Source organism: Chlorocebus sabaeus, chromosome 4 (assembly GCF_047675955.1).
Source record: "Chlorocebus sabaeus isolate Y175 chromosome 4, mChlSab1.0.hap1, whole genome shotgun sequence".
In the NCBI taxonomy this organism is placed as follows: domain Eukaryota; kingdom Metazoa; phylum Chordata; class Mammalia; order Primates; family Cercopithecidae; genus Chlorocebus; species Chlorocebus sabaeus.
The window spans coordinates 79,763,086-79,787,891 of NC_132907.1; the positions used below are offsets into that span (position 1 = coordinate 79,763,086).

Here is a 24,806-nt window from a genome sequence, read left to right on the forward strand (position 1 = left end):
TAATTCTGAGTTCATCAGGCGACAGGGTGCCTTAGCTATTCTAACCAGGACAAGCAAGCTACAGCCTCGCTTATTCTAACCAGGACAAGCTACAGCCTCGCTGTGCAGTCAGTCGACATTCTGGCGCGTACCAGGTCTCGAGTGTGGTGTCTGAACCAGTCTGCAGGAGGCTGGGTGACTCCCATTTCTCAGTGTGTACAGAGGGTTCTCAATCCAGTACATTCTGCCACCTCCCACCCACGAGAAGTCTCTGCGTCAGTCTCTCCCTCAGCCATCTGTCTTTCCGATTCAACAGTGACCAATTTAAATAAAAAGCCTAACACAAAAATCAGGCAAATATGTTTAATTTTTTAAAATAACTGATGGCAAAATAAAATATTTACATCACATCATACTGTGTAAACATGTAAGGTCTCTGTACAAAGAAATATACATGCAAAATAATGTAAAAATTTAACTGAAATAATAAAAGAAACAATACACAAATAAAAATCATGAGGTTACGAATACACATCCAGTTTTGAATCCAATTTCTTTTAAAAAGTTTCTGTACAATTTTACAAGAACCAACAAAAACCCAACAAAAGAATAAATAAAATACATTGGAAGCTGCAAAGCTTAACTACGCCAGTTTATGGCTCAAGACCCAGGTGTCTGGCTGGCTTGGGAAATGGGCTGGTCTCTTTTGTAGTGCAGTTCACACGAGAAAGATAAAAAGACATCCAGAAAACCTCGAGGGTGCCCAGAAACCCAGCCTCCTTGAGTTGAAAGGACTCCCCACGCCAGTGCGAATGCTGCCACAGTGACTCGGGCATTGGGTACCAGCCGTGGGGCGGCCAGTGCTTCATCGGCTTTTATTTCTTACCAAAAGCTCAAAACCCAGCCAATTTTTGTACAGAAAGTTGAAAGTCAAAAAGTCTAAAAAGTAGTAAATGTCCAGACTGATTTTGGGAAAAAAAATAATACTTTGGCATTCTGAATAATAGCATAATAAATTTTAAAACATTACCCTATTATCCAGTTTTATATTCAGAGTATGAAATCACTTTTTACAGTCCTCAAAACCAACAAGTTTCACAAAAGGTCTCCTTGAACCGATGGCACAGGGCTACGACCCTACCCACCCACCCGCCAACCCCAACACACACACAAAACCATAAAGCTCACCATACGAAGTATGTGCTTTTTCTATATATTTATTACAGGTACAACAGAGGTCTTCATAAATAGTTGCATAAAATGTTAAAGCCACAACATTGCACATGATATGAAGTAAAACCAAAAAACCCCCAATGAGTGCATTTACAGTATTTTCATCTGACTGTGTACTGCTCAACAATCTGATTGACGGCTTGGGGCAGGAACAGGGGGAGGGGCAGTGGGGCAGGACCCAACCTGATGTCTTCATTTGATGGGCATACCCTCGGACCCCCAGAGGAAGCCCCAGGCGGTGGGTGGGGGGTGGGTAGGGGAGGCAGGTGGGAAAACCACAGACCGAAGGCAGGAACAGTCTTATATACAAGTAAGGCCTACATTTCATCAGAGCAAAACGATTCATTCTATTTTATGCAAAAGTTTGAGGTTGAATGCACGTTTCAGAAGCCACGTCTGGTGTGAGACGCACACAGACGAGGCGCCTGGAGAAGCTCAGAGCCGAGTGGACTCTGAGCCCTAGACAAGGCCGTGGGAGTGGCCGCCACCTGGGTGCGTCTTCCCCAGAGACGCACAGTATCTTTGTTCGTTAACACCAGTGGTTGAACATAGGCATTTTGTTTCCTTGAATAAATCTTGAAAACATTAAATTTGCAAAATTCTATTCATGTTTGTTTAAAAAAGTATCTTTTTATTTTTTGCAGAAACCTGAATAAAATACTGTGATACAGCAATGCGACCTCTGCCTTGGGCAGAGAGTAAGTGACGGTCCTCCACCCCAGCGCAGCTTGCAGCTCTGTGTCTAAGCACTGCTGAGCACAGCCCACTTGGAATGCAATTTCACACGATGAACATACCGGCAGCTGATCAGTTATATTTGCTTGTTTTCCTCTTGAAAATTCAGATTAACAGCTGATTGGCAGGTGAAAGAGAATGAGAAAGAACTTCTGGATAGGTCAAACTCTAGGCAGAAGCCTGCTCTGCAGAAAGTTTTTAATGCTACGGATAGGTCGAACATCATTCTGGTGTTTGCGCCGCTCAATGAAGGAAGTCAGTCTGGACGTGTCGAGGACGCCCGTGCTTCTGCCATTGCCCGCCTGCAGCCACTGCTCCTGGAGGGCCAGCGCAGCCGAGGGACGCTTGGCGGGGTCCTCCTGCAGGAGGAAGCACACGAACTCCTTGGCCTTCTGGCTCACTCCTTTAAAGTAGTCATCTGGGAAGCTAAAGTCTAAGCGGCAAATGTTCAGGCAGGTCTCTTCCACACTGTCGTCCAGGAAGGGGGACACGCCACTAAGAAGTACGTATGTGAGCACTCCAACACTCCACGTATCCGAGGTCAGGGAGACAGGGTTCCCGAGGATGATTTCAGGGGCTGCGAATTCAGGGTTCCCCAGTAACTGGTGGATGTAGTAGGTCGTGTTGAGTTGAACAGCATCTCCAAAGTCAGCCAGTTTGATGGTTGGCTTGGCTAAACTCTCATCCACCAAGATATTCTCAGGCTGGAAGACAGAATACAACTGTCATTTTCAGACCAGTCCAATCTTAAGCTTACTCATGATGATGGGCGGGACTCTACGGTGAGGTGGAAGGAATCTATGATGTCAACTAGGACAAGCCATGCATGTGCAAAGCAGGCCGGACCCTCAGCTGCCCGCCCAGGGTGAGGAGGAAGAGACGACCCAGCGGAGCTGGGACCCAGGTTCACAGAGCAGCTCTCTGTGGCGATCTAAGGGCCAAGTAGCCTAATGAAACCAGGCTGCTTTCTGAAGCTGGCTGTTCATTTTCCTCCCAGCACCGAAGGGAATACTCTCTTTCCTGCCTAAGCTACCACTGCACCCGCCACACCCACTGGGCAACACTCATGGGGACTTTCTGAAAGTCGTGGAAGGCTGGGAGGGCTCCAGTGTTTTACCCAGTGTACTCCTGACTGTGTGCATCACTGAATGCAAACGCTTAGAAACAGATTAGCCATCAGTGCTCATCAGCTGCCCCCGCTACCCTTTTTGTCCCTAGTCGCTCGGGCACTCCTGGCCTGGCTTCAGAGGGGGCTCTGTGTCCCGCATGGCCAAGCCGGTGTCCTCGGACCCCCCTTCACCTGCCCGGGGCCTCACCAACCTTTAGGTCCAGGTGTGCTATCCTGCAGTTGTGCAGGTACCGGACAGCTTCCAGAACCTCCCCCAGGTGCGCCCTGATCTTGCCTTCGGTGAGGCTTCCCCATCGCACCACGCAGTCCAGGAGGCGACCCTGGTCGGCCCTACAGAGGCAGGAACGGGTGACTGTTACGATGTGCTTTCCTTTCCAGACCTCTTCGGGCTAGTAAGAAGTAAACATGTCAGATCTGTCACCTGTTATGAATGTGTCATCAGGATCTCAGGGCTGTGCCTCTAAGGTGTGCCCAGACAAGGAGGGGGATTTTTGTGAAGCTCTGATGGGAAGACACGAGTGGGGAACATGGTGTCTCCATCTTAAGAGGGAAGCCAGGGGTAGAGCGGCCCAGTCAAGGGTCCAAACCCGCCTGTTGCGGGGGATGGCGTGGCCTGGCTGCTGGCAGTGCCAGGCACAGCAGGCATCCTGTGGTATCTGCTGAAGGAAGGCATGTAAACCGTGCTTCTCGGAGCTGTAGTTTCCTCACCTGTCAAATGGGCCACGGGAAGACTCACTGAGATCACGTACCCACAGGTTGGGCAGGAGGTGGCCCAGTCAGTGCTCAGTGTTGGACTCAGAAGGCTTCCTCCTCTGAAATTACTGTTCATACTAAAAAAACACTTCCCCAGCACTGCCAAGTGCCGGGGGCTCAACGCCTTCTACCAACTCATTTAATCTTTATGACTGTCTGTGAAGCGGGCCTTGCTGTACCCATTTGACACATGAGGAAACTCAGGCACAGAGAAAGCATGAAACTTGCCCAAGGCCCACCGCTCCAGGGTGGAGAAGCCAGGACTGGACTGAGGTGGTCCGGCCCCGCCTCTCTCAACACCGGCCTCTGCTGCTCTTTGCAAAACAGAAATCTGTGGAAGATCAGCTGCCTGGCTAGCAATGGGGAGTGGCCTGTGAGAACTGGAGTCACGTGTCATGAAAACAGATCCTATGAACAGGATGGTGAAGCCAAATCATGTTGTTTCCCAGAAATGACGGCTGAAAGCACTGAATGTCAGTCCAGAAACGAAGGCCTTGTAGATTGATGACAAGCACTCAAACCACAGTCTTGTTAAAACTCCCCGGGGAAGGTGAGCAGTGGCTGTTGGTCACCAGCGTCTGGAGCCAGAGAGGAGACCTCCCAGGTCCTGAGGCTCCCAGGCCAGGCCTCGGCTTGGACGTCAGCTCTTCCACACACGTCGCACCATGTCAGCCCCATGCCAACCCTCCGAAGCCAATGCCGCTTTTAAGATACCCAGGGTGAGAAATGAGCCGATGAGAGGGAGGCTGGGGACTGAGGCCAGGCCCAGGCCCGTGGACCTCCTCTCCGTACACACTGCTCAGGCTCAGGTGCGCCCCACCGTCTGCCCTTCTGCCACGAGATGTGTTTTCTATTCTTGGGAGAGGGGCTGGAAGCAGGTCCCCATCCCCGTGTTCTGGGGGAGGTTTTCGCTGTGCAGCCATGGGTGGGAGGCCTTCCTGAGACATCCAGTGTCACCCACGGCACATGCGCTGCCCGAGGAAGCTGGTAAGGCTGCATGTGGGGCCACACGGGACCGTGTGGCAGCCTTGCCCTAGGAAGGGTATGGGGAGGCATTCATAATTTCTTTAAGAAAAAAATGACAATAACTACAACATCAGGTACAGGGCCTAGAGGGAGTTCCTGCAGGCGAGCGGCCCCGAGCTGGAGTCTGCCCCTGCATGACCCCACGGGGGTGCTCTGCTAATCCTGTCCTTCCACTGAAGAGCTACGCAAACTTTCCAAACAGCGGCGAAAGGTTTTACCCTTCCCCATGGAAAAGAAGTTGCAAATGCAAGTAAATGTATAAAATGACTCCCTCTAAAAAGGAAGAATTGACATTTTTCAAAGCTAAATGCACAGACGTTTGGGGCGGATGAATCTGTGGGGGTCGTCCCTGCCTTGCAGGAGGTTGGGCGGCATCCCTGGCCTCCGGCCACTCCCTGCCGGACACACCCTCAGCTTGCGCTCTCCTGACATTTCCATGCGAACCCACACCTAGATGAGAACAGCTCCTGAGGGACACAGGTTTCCAACTTTTCTTTACATGACTGAATCATTTTCTAATCTTATAAAGGAGCCCAGTAAGTACAACGGCACCAGCGGGGCAGCTCCGGTTGGTGTGCCCGCGCCCCCTCTGTGGAGGACATTCTGCAGGGAGGTGCGTCTCACCCTCCCATCCAACTGGCCTGCCCCTGGCAGGAGGCCTGAGGGGCGCCACTGATCAGGGGTGAGCTGCCCCTGCACAGGCTTGGGGTATCAGGTCAGCCTCCAACCACTAAAGGGGGCTTGGGTTCAGCACTAGAGACAGCCTGGCCTTACGGGACCCTCAGAAATGGGAGGGCGTCTCCGGGCTGGCTGGGCGTGTCGGGCGTTCCACCCTAGGAGGGACTGTCCTTCATCAGGCAGCTGCCGCGTGAAGACCACACTGCTTTCTGCCATTACTGGAAGGCTCGAAAGTTGTGGGCTGTGACAGTGAAGATGTTTTTTAGTTCTGTAAATTCTAAAAGCCCAATTTCTATCCTTCTTAGAGAACAAACGGCAATAACAAAACCCTGAGGTGGCGGCAGAGAGCTGGGAGCGGAAGGCCAGGTGTGTACGCACATTTCTAAGACCAGGACGTAGCTGGTGGGGGTCTCGAAGGTGTCAAGGAGGCCGACGAGCAGGGGGTGCTGGAGGCTCTGCAGGATGCCAAGCTCATGGGTGACCTGGTCACGCTTCATCAACTTCTTGTTCACAAACTTAGTGGCCACTGCTCGCTTGGTTCCTTTCTGATCACATTTCTTAACGACAGAGAATCTGCCCCTGTAAAATACGTCAAGAAGACCATTTGCAGAGGCTGCTGAGGTCCGGCACCGAGAAAGACTCTGTTATCCTAAATGGACTGGCTGTGTGGTGGCCCGGTCCTGTCCAGAGGCCCTGCTCTCCTGGCCACCCCATGTAGGAGCTGTGGTGCCATGGCTGTCCCCCAAATCTGCCCTTGTCCCCGCAGCCATGCGATTCTGCTGGCAGAATCCCTCCCAGGCAGCCTTGGTTTCCTCACATTGGTGGCTGCTTCCCAGCACCATGTGTGGTAGAAGTGACAGGGCAAGACCTCTGAGCCTTGGCCTTGCCAGGTGGCTCCCCTCTGCTCCCCACAACGTGCAGAAGCCGGGATGTCTGCTCACGCCTCCCATCAGCCACCCTTCCCTGCACGTCTGAAAGGAGCGTCTGTTGTGGTCACTGCCTCAGCCTCGCCCCTATGGGTGTGAGTGTGGGGCAGGCATGAGGACCCTGGAGCTGCACCTGATGATCCACTTCCAGGGACTGGTCACACATCAACGTGATCTGGATGAGGCTTTGGACCTCAGATGGGGGCCTGAGGTGGGTGAGTGCATTCTGCACACGTTGAGGACCAGAGATGCGCCTGTGGTGGGCAGGCTGTGCACAGGGTTAAAGGCCATGGCTTTGCCACGTCTCTCACTCGGAGGCGGGGGCTGTTCCTCCCCTTGAATCAGGGCTGCCTGGGGCTGGCTCTGGCCCACAGGGTGTGGAGGACGTTGGTCGTTGATTTCTGAGGCTCGGCCTTCAGAGGCCTTGACATTCCTGCTGTTCTGGAATGCCACTGCCCTCAGGTGGGGAGGCCTAGGGTGAAAGTCGATGTGGAGAGAGGCCAGTGTCGCAGACAAGGGCTCTGACACGCATGGGGCATGGTGCACCAGCTGACCAGGCCAGGAGGGGCCAACAGAATAACGGCCCCACCTGCCCACCGCACCAGAAGAAGGCGCACGTCACCACACGTCACCACTGTCCTAAGACAGCATGTGCTGGTGTGACTTTTTATGCAGCCAGAGACAGCTGACAGAGACATCAACAGGAGCCATGTGACCAGTTACGGCCTCAGGAATGAAAGCCAGAGGTGCTGCTGCTGGAGTTTGTGGGGGAGTTCTTACAAAAGGACAAAGGAAAGTGGTCATGCTCCATTGACCCTGCTCTTCCTGCCACATGGGACACAGCACCTGGATATGTGTGCTGTGTGGCCCTGGAGGCAGAGCCAAGAGAGCTGGGCTGTCTGATGGCACTGCTGGGCCACCCCTGACGTGGCTGCCCCTCATGAAGAGAAAGAGCCCCCTAGATGGGAAACCTCTCTTAGTGTGTGCAGGAGGACGCTGGTACCCCATCTGATTTTACTGTCACTCCTTGAAGTCTCCATGCACAAGCGAAACGTGAAGGACACAAGAGGATTAAGAACTACAGGGAGCGTTTGAAAGACTCCTGAACTCTCCCAAGGATGGCACACAGCTACCACCATTCTACATGCACAGAGGGAAGCAACTTCTCCCCATCGAGGGGTGGCTTGTGGCATTCGGCCTCTCTGCTGGAACCCGAGAGGAAAACGGCTTCCTTACTTCCCCAGTGTTTAGCATCTAAAGGCAATGAGAGTTATGATTCAAATGCAAGACACACAGCTTCCAACTGCTGGCAAGATAACACGGCTTAGCTTTAATCCGCGCACTCTCTGGTATGTCTTCCCTGCGCTCTACTCTTTCGGAAGGCATTCTGGGTTGTACCTCATACCTGCCAAGCTCAGCCACTTCACTGTAGAAGGAGTCAAAGTTGTCTTTCCAGGTCACCATGATCCCATCCATCCCTGGACCTGCAAGAAGAACAGCACCTGCCACTTGTTTCCCGTGGAGCTTCTTGGGTAAGACGGCTATCGCCACGCACTGTCCCTCACAGCAGCTGCACGTGGCCCCTGGCACCTGCCACACGGCTCACATGAGTGGAGATGTGGTGGGTGCATAAAGGACACACAGACACTGGGGCTTAGTGTGAAGGAAGAATGCAAAATATTTCACTAATAATTTTTCAAATTAAATACATGTCAGTAAAAACTGCTTTTACTTTTATTTTTAAAATGTGTTTACTAGAAAAATCTAAACTTGCACATGTGGCCTCTTTTTGCTTCTATTGGACAGCACTGCTACAGATGGTCCTCCCTGTTCACCTGGCCGCACCGCCTCGAGGCTACGCTGCTCTCTCCTCCCCACGCCTCCTTTCACAGCCGTGAGAGATCAAGAGTCCACAGTATTCACTTAACGTTCACAGAGTTTTACATGGTTAATAAATCATAAATACACTACAAGGAGAATTTTATTAGGAAAGTGCCAACTGTAAATCACCTGTTAGTAATGAATCCTGTGTACACGTCCACAGGAACAGAAAGCATCCTTTCTAGAGTCTTCCTGTGAAAAGAAGCACTAAGTGGGGGAGCCCCACGTGGCCCCGCTGCCAGGCAGCCCCTGGGAAGCACAGCTGCCACTGTGATTCTAAGCCTCCATGGGAGGCTGGCCCTCCTGACCCGGCTCATCCAGCCTCCTCTCCCCACTTAGTTCCTCTTTCGGCCCGCGCACCTGACCTGCAGTCCAGCCCAGGCTGAGCATCTGTCCACCCCTATCCTCACCTGGGCTTCTTCACCTCTCCCCAGGTTGTCACTGGGAACGCGTTTCCTTAAACCATGTCCAAGCTGACTTGTCTAATCGGGCTCCTTGGGGCGGTGGCCACCTCCTCCACGTGCCTTCCCTGGCTCACTCATGGCTGGAAATCATCTCCTTGCACAGCAGTGGGCAGTCCTGGTGCTGACACACGTGCTGCCAGCCAGCACTGCTGCCACAGGAGCGCTGCTGACCGCTACATGACCATAAGCAAACCATGTCTGATCCACCTTTGCAGCCTCCCAGAAACCAGAAGAGTGCCTCGAATCTTCACCGAAGGACACACGAGAAGCAACAATCACTTCACTCACTCAAACCAAAGGCTACGTTTCATTCTGCAGTCTTTTTTGTTAATGCTGGCACATTTGCACCCCTTTAAAGTGCTTTAGAAATGGTAAGGCTAACTCTGACTGTGTAGGTGAAGGAGTACTGATAGAGACTCATTAATCAAAATAAAATTATTTCACTAGGCAGATTTGAAGCATCTACCAAATCACATTAAGAAATACTGCACTATTATTTACATAAAAGTATTTTTTGTTCTTCTTTTTTTAACTGAAAGGGCTTGGTGTTTTTTTTCTTTTTTTAAATAAACATTTTTATTCGAGCATTACACATATACAGAAAAATGGACCAAACATAAATGGCGGCTTGGGGTCCACTAACCAGATCCAGAGACAGAGTACCACAGTGGCAGGTGCTCCCCGGCTCCTCTAAAACATACCTTCCTTTCTCCCTGTTTTTTTTTTTTTTTTTTTTTTTTTTTGAGGCCGTGTCTTGCTCTGTCACCCAGGCTGGAGTGCAGTGGTGCAATCTCGGCTCACTGCAACCTCAACCTCCCAGTGGCAAGTGATCCTCCCACCTCAGCCTCCAGAGTAGTTGGGACCACACACGTGTGTGCCACCACACTCAGCTAATTTTTTGTATTCTTGTAGAGATGGGGTTTTGCCATGTTGCTGGTCTCCAATTCCTGGGCTCAAGCCATCTACCCGCCTTGGCCTCCCAAAGTGCTGGGATTAGAGGCATGAGCCACTGCACCCGGCACCCTTTTCTCATCAACAGAAACTTCGGCCCTGGCTGGTGGCATGACAGGGCTCTCTCTGGATGATTCTCTTGGACACAGTTTGGGGGCCTGCACATGTCCTCAGGGTGCAGAGCCAATGCCTCCAGCCTTAGGACTCCCTCTCGTAGCCCAGACTCTGACCAGCTCCCTGCCTTGAGCATCGGAGAACTGGGGCTCTGCAAGGCAGCCAAGGTTGGACAGAATGAGGGCACCCACCCCAGCTTGTCAGTGCAGGAATAGCCTCAGGCGGACAGGAGTGGAGCCATGGGGAGATTTAAAACAAAACAGAAAATTACTGATGCCTGCAAACAAAGTGGCTTCTCTCAGAGAACAACTGGAAATAGTTAAGATCATCTTGGAATAGTTCACATAATTCTTCTGAAAACCTTAAGGGGTGCAGCTGAATTTGTGTGATAGAATTAACCATACACTTTGATTATTTTCCCATTTGCATTTCCAGGGTATGAAGTCTTTTTTTTTTTTTTTTGAGACAGAGTGTCGCTCTGTCGCCCAGGCTGGAATGCAGTGGCATGATCTTGGCTCACTGCAACCTCTGCCTCCTGGGTTCAAGTGATTCTCCTGCCTCAGACTCATGAGTAGCTGCGACTACAGGAGTGTGCCACCACGCTGGCTAATTTTTTTGTATTTTTAGTAGAGATGGGGTTTCACCATGTTAACCAGGATGGTCTCTATCTCCTGACCTCGTGATCCACTCACCTCAGCCTCCCCAAGTGCTGGTTACAGGCGTGAGCCACCACGCCTGGCTGAATAGTCTACCTTTCTAAAGTCCTTTAGCTTTTGCTAGTGATTTATTTAAAAAAAAAAATCACCTGTGTAATTTCTGTGTTATTTTAAATTAGAAAATCTTTACTTTTTATTGTTTACTGCCAAATTCTGGATTTTAAAATTTCTTGTTCCATGATTCAAAAAATCAGAACATGTTTTCTGATTTAATGCTGTCAAAAACAGGAAATTAAGATATCTGGGACAAAAGTTCTAAGACAAATTCTGCTTACTGTCACACAGGGTGCTCTGGGACTCAATCTATCTTTTATTTGGGGTTTTATTTGTCCTCTGGAAGCGGCTCCATTTGTGGCGCAGCTGGAGGATGGACGGGAACCTTCAGAGCCCAGTACTGCATGGCCAGCCTTCCGCAAGATGGCAGCAGAGAGCAGTCCACGCCTTTCTCAGCAGCTATCTACATCAGGCAGCTACAGAACATTTTGAAAGCACCTAAGATATGGGTTCTGCCCCAAGGAGCTTGTGGTTTAGCTGAGGAGAGAGAACAAGGTCTTCAGACCAGAGCAAGCAGGCCCCACGGCAGAGGCCTCCTAGCCAGATGCTAGGACAAGCTGCTGAGCAGCCCTGGGCCTGGTTCCTCCTGGACAGGGTAAGGAGGGGGCACATCCACCCAGAAGGGTTGCTGTTAGGGTCTCAGAGGGGCACCGTGCCTGTGCAGGCCCGGGGCTTACCCGCATCTCCTTTCCTGCTTTTCCCATGCACATTCTACGTGAGACCAACCTAGACCAGATCCAGATTCAGCTGGGTAGCTGGATCTGAGTGTTTTGAGTACTAAGAGCATGGAAAGCAGCCTGCTCCAACTCAGACACTGGTCGGGGGGGGGCCCTGGTGCCCCATGGTAGGCAGCCAGAGGCCTTCACCAGCCAGGCCCCCATCCTCCTCCCAGCAACAGGAGCTCCGGTGTCTCCCCCGACCTTACATAAGGTGCCGAGAGGTCACTCTGCTGTGCCACCCCAGACACTTCGGTCTGCTACTTCCAATTCTCTTTTGAAGCCCCACAGATGACTTATTGTTCTATCTGTCAGGCCACATGGAGTGCGAGGGCAGACTCAGGACTTCCGGAGACTCCTGGAAGACGTGCCCCACTGGGTCACGTAGAATCCTTGTTGCACGGTGCTTACCTAGGACCCTCAGGCTGGCCGATGATGAGGCTGAACCCATGTCATTGACAGCGATGCACGTGTAGATGCCGTCATCTTCCGTGGTCACGCCCACAATCTTCAGAGTGGCCTCTCCCAGGTCACTGTGGCACAGATGGGAACACACTGGGTGTGAGAAAAGCTGAGCACATGGCCATCAGTGCTGGCCTCCTCCTTCAGGATCAAGGGAAGGCAGGAGCTCAAGTGCTGATGAGGAGCTGTACACACAGGCGTGAAATGTGCTCTCATGGAAGAAGTGGAGTGCCGAAGGCGGCCAAAGAAATCTATCCATGAAGGAGGAATTTCCAGTTGCCAAGAGACAAGATGGTGCTCCCAGCCAGCGAAACCCACTAGGAGTGGGCCTCCCTCACCTGTAGGAGATGCTGTAGTGACCATCGTTGTTCAAGGTGTTGTGTTCAGGGCCCTTCCAGGTAATTGAGGCTTTGGGGCGGCCACAGACTCGACATCTAAGAACAACGGTCTCCCCTGTCTCACACGTGACCTCACTCAATGGAATGACGAATTCTGGGGGAACTGCAAGGGAAAGGAGTTGGTAAAGGCCCATCAGTCCTGGCTCCTCCTCCACACCCACCCACATGTCCCCGACAGACTGATAGAACCTAACCTGCTATGCACGCCTAGAGTGCCACGGAAAACCCATTTCCAGAGGCCACACTCAAGTACTCTGAAACATGCCCCATAGATCTAGAATCATCTCTAGGACTACAAGAAAAAGAACTGAACTCACCGTCATAAATGTAGTTGGGATTGAGAAGCTGAAATAGAAACAGCAAACAAGCATTAACTGAAATCAGCTTCTTTAAGGTGTATTACTTTCATTCCAGGGCTACAATTATTGTTGAAAGACTTGTACAAATTGACTTGCCTGCGCATCAATCAAAACAGACCACATTTTTCACTGCACTCAAAAGCTTCACGCACACTAATTTGGGTGGGTCTTTTTCTTCCTACCCACAAACACAAAAACACTGCTTAGACGTGTGTTTTTCTCATGCTACAGGCTGAGTCCAGCTGGTCCTCAGATGCCTTCCTAATGCAGAGCCACCAATGCCCTGGCTCCCGGCGCTCGGAGTCCCTTATCAGGAGATACCTTTTCTCCAGGCAACCCCTGCCGCACGTGTCAGGCAATCTGATTACAGGACTCAAGCTGACTGAAGTTGTCCCCAGGGGAATCTGTCACAGCCGGGGAGCCCATATGCGCCCCCACATCTAGCCACTTCCCCTCTGCTCTAAGGCAGGAACACTGAAGGAAGCCTGAGCCATAGCTTCTCTGCATCTCCGCTGTTTCTGAGAAGCTAGTCTCTGTGCTTCATTTGCAAACCTAACCACGTTCTTTATAAGCCACAGGTGTACCTGCGGAAGTGTGCAGGGGTCTACCTGGTTCCTTGTAGGACTCACCCATCCCTGTGCTGGCCAGCGTAGTGTCCCTAACAAGACCCTACAGGACACACAGGGCACAGGGCTGGTGGGTGGGAGGGAGGCCATAAGCAAGCCCAGCTTCAGGTCTGCAGAGTCTCTGCCCTCCCTGATCCCTTCTCTCACGCTGGGATGACACGGGCTCCTGAAGATCCCCAAACACACCTTCACAGATACCTTGTTGCTGAGTCCTTCCCGTGACTTCCTATAACCGTTCTCTAACTTGCCTTCCCTTTTGCCGTCTTTATCTTTTTTCTCAGATTTTTTCCTTAAACGGAGTGCTGTGTGCCAAGATGTTGACTTCCTAGGGGAAAAGAACACATTGTGGGTATTACACCTTTCCAACATTCACCAAGTGCTACCTGGAAGTGTTAAAGAAAAGCGGAATATTCAACTTATGTGTGTGCAGGGGGATGGGAAATCCTCCACGAACAGTGACCTCTGTTAGAGAAAATGCTCCTGTGACTCTTAAGAACCAGGAGATAAAACCAACAATCTCTTCAAGTTTGAGGATGAAAATATAAAGGTGCCTCTGATAACTGATTTTATGTGTAACTTCACTGGGTCACAGGATGCGTAGATATTGGTTCAAACGTTATTCTGGGTCCTCTTGTGAGTGTTTCTGAATGAGATGAACATTTGGATGGGTCCAGTAAAGGAAAGTGCCCTTTCTAAGGTGAATGGCCCTCATCCTATCAGCCGAAGACCTTAAGGGAACACAAAAAGTTTGGTCTCCCAAGCAAGAGGGTGTTCTCTAGCAGACTGTCTTCAGGCTCAGCCTGCACCACGTGCTCTCCTGGGTCTGAAGCCAGCTGGTCCACATTGCAGATTTGGACTTGCCAGTCTCCATAACTACGTGAGCTAATTTCTTATCATAAATCCATTTCTGGACAGGCATACCTTAGAGATACTAGGGATTCGGTTCCAGACTACCACAATAAACTGAGTCACAATAAAGTCAGCCACATCAATTTTTGGATTCTTAGTGCATATAAAAATTGTTTATACTATAGTAGAGTCTATTATGTGTGCAATAGTATTATGTCTAAAAAATATACACACCTTAATTAAAAACACTTTATTTGCTAAAAAAAATGCTATCATCTGAGCCATCAGTGAGTCGTAATATTTTTGCTCGTGGAGGGTCTTGCCTAGATGCTGATGGCTGCTGACTGATCAAGGTGGTAGCTGCTGAAGGCTGGGGTGGCTGTGGCAATTTCTTTTTTTTTTTTTCAGACGGACTTTCGCTCAGTCACCCACGCTGGAGTGCAGTGGCGTGATCTTGGTTCACTGCAAGCTCTGCCTCGCGGGTTCATGCCAATCTCCTGCTTCAGCCTCCCAAGTAGCTAGGACTACAGGTGCCCGCCACTACGCCCAGCTAATTTTTTTAGCTCCACATTTGTTCAAGTTTGATGATGAGATTGAAGCTCTTCAAGCCACATTTTCAGGCTCCACTCCTGATCCTATTTTCCTTGCTGTTTCTGCCACATCTGAGTTATTTCCTTCACTGAAGTCTTAAAACCTTCAAAGCCATCCATGAGAGTTGAAATCAACTTCTTCCAAACTACTGTTAATTAATTGTTAACATTCTGACCTCCTCCCATGACTCATGAGTGTTCTCCATGACATCTGGAATGGTGACTCCTTCTCCAGAAGGTTTTCAGTTTACTTTGCCCAGATCTACTGGAGGCATCACTGCCTATGTTAGCTATGCCATTACAAAATGTATTTATGTATTTATGTATTTATTTATTTTTTGAGACAGAGTCTTGCTCTGTTGCCCAGGCTAGAGTGCAGTGGCATGATCTAGGCTCAATGAAACCTCCACCTCTCGGGTTCGAGCAATTCTCCAGTCTCAGCCTCCCAAGTAGCTGGGACTACAGGCACATGCCACCACACGCAGATAATTTTTGTATTTTTAGTAGAGACGGGGTTTCACCATACTGGTCAGGCTGGTCTCGGAACTCCTGACCTCAGGTGATCCGTCCGCCTTGGCCTCCCAAGGTGCTGAGATGACAGGCGTAAGCCAGCATGCTCAGCCCAAAATGCATTTCTTAAATAAGACTTGAAAGTCGAAATTACTCCTTGATCCATGGGCTGCAGCACGGATGTTGTCTTAGCAGGCAAGAAAGGAACATGAATCTCCTTGCACATCTCCATTAGAGCTCTCGGGTGATCAGGTACATTGTCAAAGAACAGTAATATTTTGAAAGAATTTTTGTTTCTGAGCAGTACGTGTCCACAGTGCGCTTAAAATACTCAGTAAACTGTGTTGTAAATACATGGTATACAGATGTGCTGTCAGCCAGGCTCTGTCGTTTCATTTCTAGAGCACAGGCAGAGTAGGTGCCTCTGCCACAGCAGGCATTCCAGGGGGAAGAAGAGTTGTAAAAACCACCATCAAATTCAGTATACTACTACTCAATGCAGCAAAACCGGCTTCATGTTTCTTAATTGAATTAGCCTTTTGGTATAGAAGGTGTGATGATTAGCATGATGCTTAAGGACCCCAGGATTTTCAGAAGGGTAAATGTGCACTGCATTCAACTTCACGTCACCAGCTGCATTAGCCCCAACCCTTTTATGTTACAGGATTAGCTTTCCTTAAACCTCATGAATCAACCTCTGCTAGTTTGCAGCTTTTCTTCTGCAGTTTCCTCATCTCTCTGTCTTTATAGAACTGGAGAGAGATGGGGCCTTGTTCTGGGCTGGGCTTTGGCTTAAGGCAAGGTTGTGGCTGGTTTGATCTTCTATCCAGACCACTCAAACTTTCTCTGTCTCAGCAAAGGCTGTTTCACCTTCTTACTATTTGTGTGTTTAGTGGGGTCGCACTTTTATTTCCTTTGCATTCACAATTTCGCTGTTTGGTGCAAGAGGCTTAGCTTTCGGCCTATATCCACTTTTGACATGCCTTCCTCACTAAGCTTCTGGGTTTTGACTTAAAGTGAGAGACACATTACTCTTTCACTTGAACATTTAGGGGCCACTGCAGGGTTATTAACTGGTCTAATTTCGATATTGTTGTGTCTCAGGCAGGCCTGAGGAGAGGGAGACACATGGGGGAATGGACAGTTGGTGGAGCAGTCAGAACACACATTTATTATGTTTGCCATCTTGTATGTGTGCAGTTCATTGTTCCTCAATACAATTATAATGGTAATATCAAACATGACTAACTATATATCACCATAACAAATACAATAACAAAATGTGTGAAATATTTGAGAATCACCAAAATGGGACACAAATACAGAGTGTGAGCATACACTGTCGGACAATGGCACCGAGAGACTTGCTTGACATAGGGTTGCCACAAAACTTGCGTAAAAAAGGCAATGTCTTCAAAGCACATTAAAGCAAAGCACACAAAAAACCGGGCTGAGCCTGTGTCTACGCCAACATCTCAGTACACTCCCTACTGGTCCTGCTCCTCTGAAGGACCCCGACTAATATGGGGCCTGAGAATGTATTTCAGAGAAACAAAGATAGGGGATATTTTCCCCTTAGGTTTCTCAAAAAGAAAAACAACAACACTTTCTTGAGTTATGACTAACACAAAAAGCTGTCAAATGGGATTCCTGAACAATGTGCTAGAACAGGCTATTTCTAAATGCAGGTTATTCAAAGACCCTGTGAGCCTGAGTGTGTGAGATGGAAGGCCGTCCATCTCCCACGTGCTCAGAGCTGAGCCTGTACTAACACACCAGCACGGCTCCCCCTTCCACATGCTTACCCCATCCGAGATCGTGTGCCTCATGGGTGCTGTGCCCCCTCCCTCTGCTGCCTGCCAGGCCACCGTTACTGTCAAGCACTCACTTGAGAGTCCCGTCGGGGTTCTCCACGATGACCGCACTGGTGTGGCCCAGGACAAAGCCCGGAATCCAGCCCTCGGCTGCGGGGCACTGGTCAGTGGCGGCTCGGAACACCAGAAACATGTTCTGCTGGTTGCTGGCCAGAATTTGAACGACCTCTCCTTGGTAGACGTTGATCTCATCCTCCTTCACTGCCGTGTAATCGTGTGTCACCAACATGGTGGAGATGTTGCTACTGCTGCTGCTTTCACTCTGCAGAGGGACAGAGGAAGACAGAGAAAGGCAGGGAGGAACTGAAACGAGACCTGATCACGTGAAATCCCTTGTCAGCGTGCCCCGTGGCACCATGACCCTGTGCAGGGCTCACCAGGCTGGCACTGAGAAACTTTCAACGTTTCCTTTACCCTCTGGCTAATTGTGTGCCTCTATTTCAATACCTGAAAATGCGATTTCTCTAAAAAGCAATTTAGGGATGCTCTTAAAAAATTCACTGCAATAATGACTCTTTGGTTTTGGAAGCTCGTTGCTGACATGCTGAATCATTTCTACTTCTTCTCTTCAAAAAGAAGAACATGGAAACCCTGAACGTAAATCGATCACTATTCTGCCTGGATGGAGAGTGACTCTGTCTCCAGCAAATGAACTTGCTGGGTGTCCCTCTTAGGAGCTTGCATGACTCAAGTGTCCCCAAGGCTCTGCTGCTATGGGAACACATCACAAAACATCCCAGGGCTGCTCGCCACAGGTGCTGTGACTCAAGCTTTGGGAACGGATTCTGGTGTGGGATGTGTACCCCCACCCTTATGCTGCTGCCCCCATGGGACCCGATCTCTTCAGTTACAGGGCTGACATGCAGCAGGAACTCAGTATGTGGTGAGTGGCCCAGTCCATGAGGCAGGACTGCAATAGCAAGACACAAGATTTCTTAAGGCCCTACCCATGCCACACACAGAGCGGTGGCAGCTGCTGAGGAGAAGAAACACAAACAGCAGTGTTTGTCCCAAACTCCCAACTAGTGCGTGGCCTATGGTTCTGGGTGGAGAAGAAATGCAGATCCCCTGACAACTCCTGAAGCTGCATCTTGCCCAAGTCCCCTCTATCTAGTCAGGACGCGAGAAACAGCATCTGGCGCCTCGTTCCCGTGAACTTGTGCTCAAAGGCTTCCACTGAGGGTACTGTCGGGATGTTCATGGATTCCCAAGACTCCAAAGGTGCTAGCTTCTGCTGGGCTCTCCGACGCCCTGGGCAGATCCCAGGTGAGTGCAGATGCAATGAGTCAGACAACCCTGCTCTACCGCCTTTCAGCCCTGTCTACTGAGCCAGTATCAGGACATGCTGGAGCAGGTGGTGGACTGCTGTAGCTGGCCAAGAGGACCAGAGAGGAGAGACCTCTAGCCCTCCTCCACGAGGTCAAGCCTGAGAAAGTCAACACGCCAGCCACGGGGAATTCCAGGTGCCAGGGCTATGAATCTAGACCTGTGGTGCATACTTAAAACATGGTGGTGCTGTCTAGCTCCTGTTCCTTGTCTCTGCCGTGGAGGAGTCTGCTTCCTGTTCTTGTCCCTGTGGGTGCCCACTGGTTGCCTGTGGCCCCTCAGCAAAAAAGGATGCTGTACAGGGCAGGCTTTGGCTTGTGCATACTGATTTATGCATTATACTTTTAGCACGGACTTTAGTATTCTGACTTATATGGCAATGCTCAAGAGTTTTGACATTACAAAGCTAAATTTCCAAGAATATTTAAAAAAAACACAACTTCTGCAGCATAGCTGCTTTTGGTAATATACCAAGCTACAATCTCATAATTAGAGTATTTTGCTGCTAGAATCATAACTATTAGTATTTTCTGAGCACCTCCTATGTACCAGGCATTTCAAAGTCTATCCTACTTAATTCTCACCACCCCCCCCCCCGTGGGCGTGGTTATCAGTCTCTCAGAGTGGAAGGTCAGTGAGCTGGCACTGGCCACCTGGCCTGTGCAAGAAAGGCAGGACTGGAGTGACTCCAATGTGTGTGCACTTTTATTGCTGCCCAATAAAGGAGGCCAAAAGGCTAGACCACAGAGCCACAGGAAGGACTGGTGCAGTCATGGTTTGGGTTGATCCACATGCATGTCACTCCTGCTCTCAGCAGAGCTTTGCAGAAGCTGCACATCTAAAGGGAGAAGAAGGAGCCGGGCTGTGGGCTGGGCACAGCTGCTTGACTGTGACCACAGACAGCTTGACAGAAGTGGTCAAGGAGGAAGGAGGCCTTTGCAGATCTCCAGGGGGACAGAAGTGCAAATACATGGGGCCCGGGCAGGGCTGCGGCCCCTTCTAACTGATATACTTCAGAGTCCTGGAGGGCTTTTTTTTTTTTTTTGAGACGGAGTCTCCCTCTGTCATCCAGGCTGGAGTGCAATGGTGTGATCTTCCAAGTTCAAGCAATTCTCCTGCCTCAGTCTCCCAAGTAGCTGGGACTACAGGTGCGTGCCACCATGCTGGGCTAGTATTTTTTTATTTTTAGTAGAGATGGGGTTTCATCATGCTGGCCTCGAACTCCTGACCTTGTGATCCACCCGTCTCAGCCTCCCAAAGCGCTGGGATTACAGGTGTGAGCCACTGTGCCCAGCCTGGAGGGCATTTTTAAAGCCCCACTTCGGAGCTCTGGAGTCTTCCTAGGCCTCTAGGGCCTTTCTGTAAGGCATTTTGACTTGTCTGAAATCCTGTTCAGTGAGTTCCCTTTCCAGGTTCCCTGCCACATGAGAACAAGTGGGAAGAGGAAGAGAGAAAGCAAAGGCAACTTTCCCAACCTAAAGCTCGCGGGAACACGTGCCCTCTGCAGACTGCGCCTTGGCCTCAGAGAGAGCATTCGGGATGGAGCCAGCGTGTGGCCATTTTTCATGTCTTCTCATCAATGTCCAGAGAAGACTGGCATTGGCTCCTGTCTTGGAGCAGTTGAAGTGTTAATTTTGAAACACAGCCTCTGAAGTCTCCTGTGCTGAGTGGGAATGTGTCCAGGCTGTGATGAGCTCCAGATGCTAACTGGCAGATTCAGTGAGGGTCACAGCTATGAGGCCACACCTCGATATTGAGTATCCAACTAAGTGCTGATGGGTATAGCCCGTCACTGGGTTGACTGCATCTCCCCACCACCCCCCACCAGACTCAAATCTGTGCTCACCCACCTAGCAAACTTGTCTACCTAGCATGTCCAACTTAACTGAAAGGCCGCCTTGCTCTGCAGGACACAGTACGGTGGCCATGACAGCGGATGCCTACCTGGCCATTCAATTGTAAATAAATGTATTAAGACCCATTTGTTAATTTCTTCCCCAATTAAATATAGAGTTTAACAAAATACATAACAAAAAATAGTAGGAAAGGATAAGACCAAGTCAAACCAATTAAGGCATTAATAAGTCCGGAGGAAAGAGAAAGACATGCAAAAGCTAGATTTTTTTTAATATAAAGAGAGACACAGACCCTTTTAGAGAAATGTATTTAAAAATTTATAAAGCGTTCAAACATACACTCATTAGAACAGTTCTATTCACTCACGCATGCCTTCAGGAAAGTGTTACGGGCCAGGCCATCTGCCCTGTAGGAAACAGGTGGGTAGGGCAGTGAGGAAGCAGGAAACAGAGGGAAAACCCACCACAGCAACCCTTGTGCTTGAGACGGCAGCATGAGTGATGGGCCAAAGGAGGCCAGAGCCCAGCAGGCCGCAGGGACCGGCCCCAGCCTGCACTGCAGAGCCGCCTCGCCAGGTGCCCCAGAGCAGTCTCTGTCTTCCAGAGCAACACGGTGACGTAAAGCGTTCCCAGTGGACAGATTCTTTCCCCCCATTTTGTCATCTTAGTTTGCTTTGAGTTGCTGTTGGAAGTTTTCTTGAGGGAATGGTCTTCCCCAGCAGATGAGTCAAAAATGCCGCAAAGATAATTTAAGGCATAAAAGAGCAAAACCAAGCGATGAGCAAAAAGCTTAAAGTGTACAGGTTTCAATTTAAACAGGAGGTAGAGAGCAGGGAAAAGGACCCCTCCAAAAAATAGGTGCGTGAGGAAGGCAGAGGTTAAAAAAGAAAGTTCCAAGAAGATATTCTGCTGGTTGGAAACGGAAGAAACCAAAAGACGCTGCGTTGAGAAGGTTAATGATCGGCTTGCTCTTATTAGAAGACACGAACAAAGCAAGGAGTAGTTAGTAGCGCCATGGGCCAGCCTGCAGGAGGGTTAGCCCGGTCCCGGGTAGAGGCCGCAGCGGGCGGCGGAGAGCGCTGGGCAGCCGAGTTAGTGAGGACAGCCGCGGCGGCGTTTAGAGGAGCTGGCGGGACAGAGGCAGGGGGGCGGGCGGGCGCGGGCCCCCCGACGCGCTTACCCCGTTGCTCTGGGTGGACTGCACGGACTGCTCGCTGGCCGACGAGCACGTGCTCATGCGGTCAGTGTCCTTGCCGGGGGCCGCGTGGCGCGGTGTCTGCCGCTGGAGGGAGTCGCTGTCCCCCGGGAAGGTGAAGGAGCCGGGCCGGCTGGCGGGGGAGGCGGGGATGGAGCTCCAGAAGGAGCCCCCCTTCTGCAGGGGGCTGCTGGGGGGGAAGGGCTCCTTGCCGAGAGGAGAAGGGACCGCGCTGGAGAGCGGCGAGTTCAGCGGTGACGCGGCCCCAGGCCGGGGCTTCCCAAGCGGCAGGGCGCCCAAGCTTGCGCGCGCGTCCTTGGCGTGGGCGTCTGGGCTCGGCCCCGAGGCGTTCGCGGCGCATTTCCTGGGGCTCTCCAGCACCTTCATCTTGGGGATCGGCTCCGCTTCTCGCTCGGACCCCTCAGCGTCCGCGCTGGGGGGCCGCCTGCCGGGCGCGCTGGGGCCGGCCTCGGGGGCCACGCTGGGGGTAGGCAGAGAGGGCCCGGGGGTGGACGTACCTGACATCTTGTCTGCCTCTGCCTGGCTCGAGGCTGCAGAGGAGACCAGCACGGGGGGGTGGTGTCGGACAGGCTGGGGGATCCGGGAGGGCCGGCTCCTGCTCGTGCTGGGGGCACCACCGCAGCTGCCGGGGCCGCCACTGTGGCCGCTGCTGCCACTGGGGGCCCCGCCGCCGCCGCTGCCCCCACCCCCGCCGCTGCCCCCGCTGCCGCCGCCGCCCCCGCTGTGGTTCCTCTGGTACTCGATTGGCGATGTCAAGGCTGTAAGACAAGACAGCGAGAGAGACTGGGTCAGGGCATCAAGGAGCACGCCGCGGGGTGAGGAAGGAAGAGGACCCACCCTGGGATGGGTCATGGGGCAGCCACCCCTGCAGGGGCGCAGAGCAACCCCACCTATCAGTAGAGCTAGAAGAGGCCCCTGCTTGCCAAAGGACTGGGATGCCGGCTGAGTGAAGCGGGTGTAAGGGGCCGCATTCCTCAGCACATCCCGGACAAAGGGCCAGTACGGACGGGAAGACCAAGGCAACAGATTTGACTAGAACTCCTCCAGCTACCAACTGCCTTCGGCAAAGCTCTTTCCTAAACCAGAGTCCTGGGGTGAAAAAGAAACCCTGGGGCTGCCGTGGAGGCGGTTTCATAGATCACCTCTGCTCTGCAGGCTGAACAGAGCCCCGAGAGAAGCTAAGGCGCTCCCCAAGGCCCCTGGGGCGGGAGGCTGTCCCATTTCTTGACTTGGGTGTCTGAATTTTCTTACATCTTCATTGTAGAAAAACATAGCAATCAGGCCAAAATAACATATATGGAAACATGAACAAACTCTTGAAGTGTTAAAGCCTTTGAAAAATACCACAAGCAGATGCAGCCCTCCAGCCCCAGGCATGTGAGCAAGCGCTGTGGAGCCAGAGGCAGTCTACAAACTCTGTGCGGGCCACAGCCTCTTCCAGGAGTAAGGAGTGTGCAAGCAGCAGGTGCAAGGGTCCCAGGCTCCCACCCCGTTAGCGATCTCCTTTAATCCTCTGGGATAGGTATTATTAGCTCCTTAACTGAGCGGGTGTCAAGTAAACTCTGACATCATAGACCATCATAGACCTACCTGGGGGTAGGTCATTCTATTTTAAAGACAGTGATGAGAATTTAGAGCATTCTCAATTCCACGCTACGGATTGGAACTCAATGCACCACATAAGAACACCACATTAAACCTCTTCGGTGCCCGAGGAACTGTCCCTCCCTATCCTCAAGCGCCCACCTCTAGCTGCAGATGGAAACGATTATCAGCTTGCAAGCAGGATGGAAGTTTGGAGTTAACACCCAGGCAGCAGATAACACTTGGCTAGAAATGCCATGAGGCTTGAGATTTTTCACTGAGTGCCTATGTTCCTGGCTCTTGAATGTCATGCAAGGTGTAGAGGTGGCTTTCTTGTGACAGAGAACATTACAACATCCTATTGAGCTTGCGCAGGCATAGATGCAGAACATGAATATGAACATGAAGGAAAGAAGCCAGAAGACACAGATGACATGGGCACATAGCTTCCAACTGAATTCTCAAAGTTCTTCGCTGATCACCAAATTAAAAGCTAGTGTTGAAGCCAACAGTTGCAAAGAGATCAAATACATTAAGAGGCAATGAAAGGACAGGGTGGCCATGCCTGCTGTGTTCTGCGGCATCTCTGCAATCCCTCAAGTCATGGAAGCAGGGCAGGACCGAACTGTCAGTTTTTTTTTTTTTTTTGAGACGGAGTTTCACTCTTGTTGCCCAGGCTGTAGTGCAATGGCGTGATCTCAGCCTACTGCAATCTCCACCTCCTGGGTTCAAGTGATTCTCCTGCCTCAGCCTCCTGAGTAGCTGGGATTACAGGCATGCACCACCATGCCCAGCTAATTTTTTTGTATTTTTAGTAGAGACAGGGTTTCTCCATGTTGGTCAGGCTGATCTCAAACTCCTGACCTCAGGTGATCTGCCTACCTCCACCTCCCAAAGTGCTGGGATTATTGGCTTGAGCCACCGCGCCCGGCCCCCATCTCTTATTTTTTTATGGGGAATGGAGGTGTGGGTGTGCAAGGCCCTCGTGAATGTCTCTGGCCAATGCCATCTTCCTGGTGTTCTTCTTGCAAACTCCTCTTCCTAGGACAGGGCCCTCATACATGTTATGTGTGGGACAGTGTAGCTGCGAGGGGCACAGACCAAGAGCCAGATGGCCACCCTGCATCCTGACTCTGCCCTCAACAACTTGTGGGACTCGAGGCAAATTACTCAGCCACTCAGTGCCCCACCTTTCTCATCTGTAAAGCGGGGATAATAATAGTACTGGCCACCCAGGGTGGTTGTGAAGATGAAATAAAGCAGTATCTAGGCAGTGCCTGAAGAGTGGTGAGTGCTAAGTTCTGTCATTACTATGGATATGAACAGGAGAGGGAAGATAAATACAAGTGAGTACATTAGGAAAGAAAGCACACATCTAGTAACAGAACACATATTACCATTTAAAAAATTGCGCTGGTTTTCTAAAATTTGGTTGATTTCATGGATCCAAGTTTGCCGGACACTTGGACTAGATGAATGCAAAATGAAGGTCTCTACCACGTCACCCGTCCTTGATGTCAGAGCAAATTTACAGGGATCATTTTCCACATTTTCCTCCAGGCAAAGGCAACTCACCTTAAAAAAAAAAAAAAAAAGAAAGCATTATTCATAATAGCTAACAGGTGGAAAGGAAGCAAGCCATGTGTCCACTGGCTGATGAATAGACCAAGAAAATGTGGGCTATGTGGACAGTTTTTCAGCCTTAATGAGGAAAGAAATTCCGACATACACTACGCCATGGATGAACCTTGGAGACGTTATGCTAAGTTAAATATGCCAGTTCCAAAATACAACTATTGTT

The 24,806-nt window shown here is 50.7% G+C and overlaps 1 protein-coding gene across 4 annotated transcripts in view; it reads right to left on the reverse strand.

Annotated features, from left to right (window-relative positions):
* Positions 1-328: 328 nt before the first annotated feature.
* The window catches only part of TRIO (trio Rho guanine nucleotide exchange factor), a 369,149-nt gene continuing 344,671 nt past the window's right edge, over positions 329-24,806 (reverse strand). For 3 of the 4 annotated variants that reach the window (XM_073014830.1, XM_007961240.3, XM_073014831.1), the window contains exons 47-57: positions 24,403-24,580; positions 21,386-22,179; positions 17,038-17,285; positions 13,387-13,525; positions 12,533-12,560; positions 12,156-12,318; positions 11,767-11,888; positions 7,865-7,943; positions 5,912-6,112; positions 3,268-3,406; positions 329-2,651 (exon numbers count right to left, since the gene is read on the reverse strand). In XM_073014830.1, coding sequence (XP_072870931.1) covers positions 2,109-2,651; positions 3,268-3,406; positions 5,912-6,112; positions 7,865-7,943; positions 11,767-11,888; positions 12,156-12,318; positions 12,533-12,560; positions 13,387-13,525; positions 17,038-17,285; positions 21,386-22,179; positions 24,403-24,580 — 2,634 coding nt within the window. In that variant the 3' untranslated portion in view covers positions 329-2,108. The remainder of the gene's footprint in view (positions 2,652-3,267; positions 3,407-5,911; positions 6,113-7,864; positions 7,944-11,766; positions 11,889-12,155; positions 12,319-12,532; positions 12,561-13,386; positions 13,526-17,037; positions 17,286-21,385; positions 22,180-24,402; positions 24,581-24,806) is intronic. The other variant, XR_012092813.1, reaches the window with a different exon arrangement.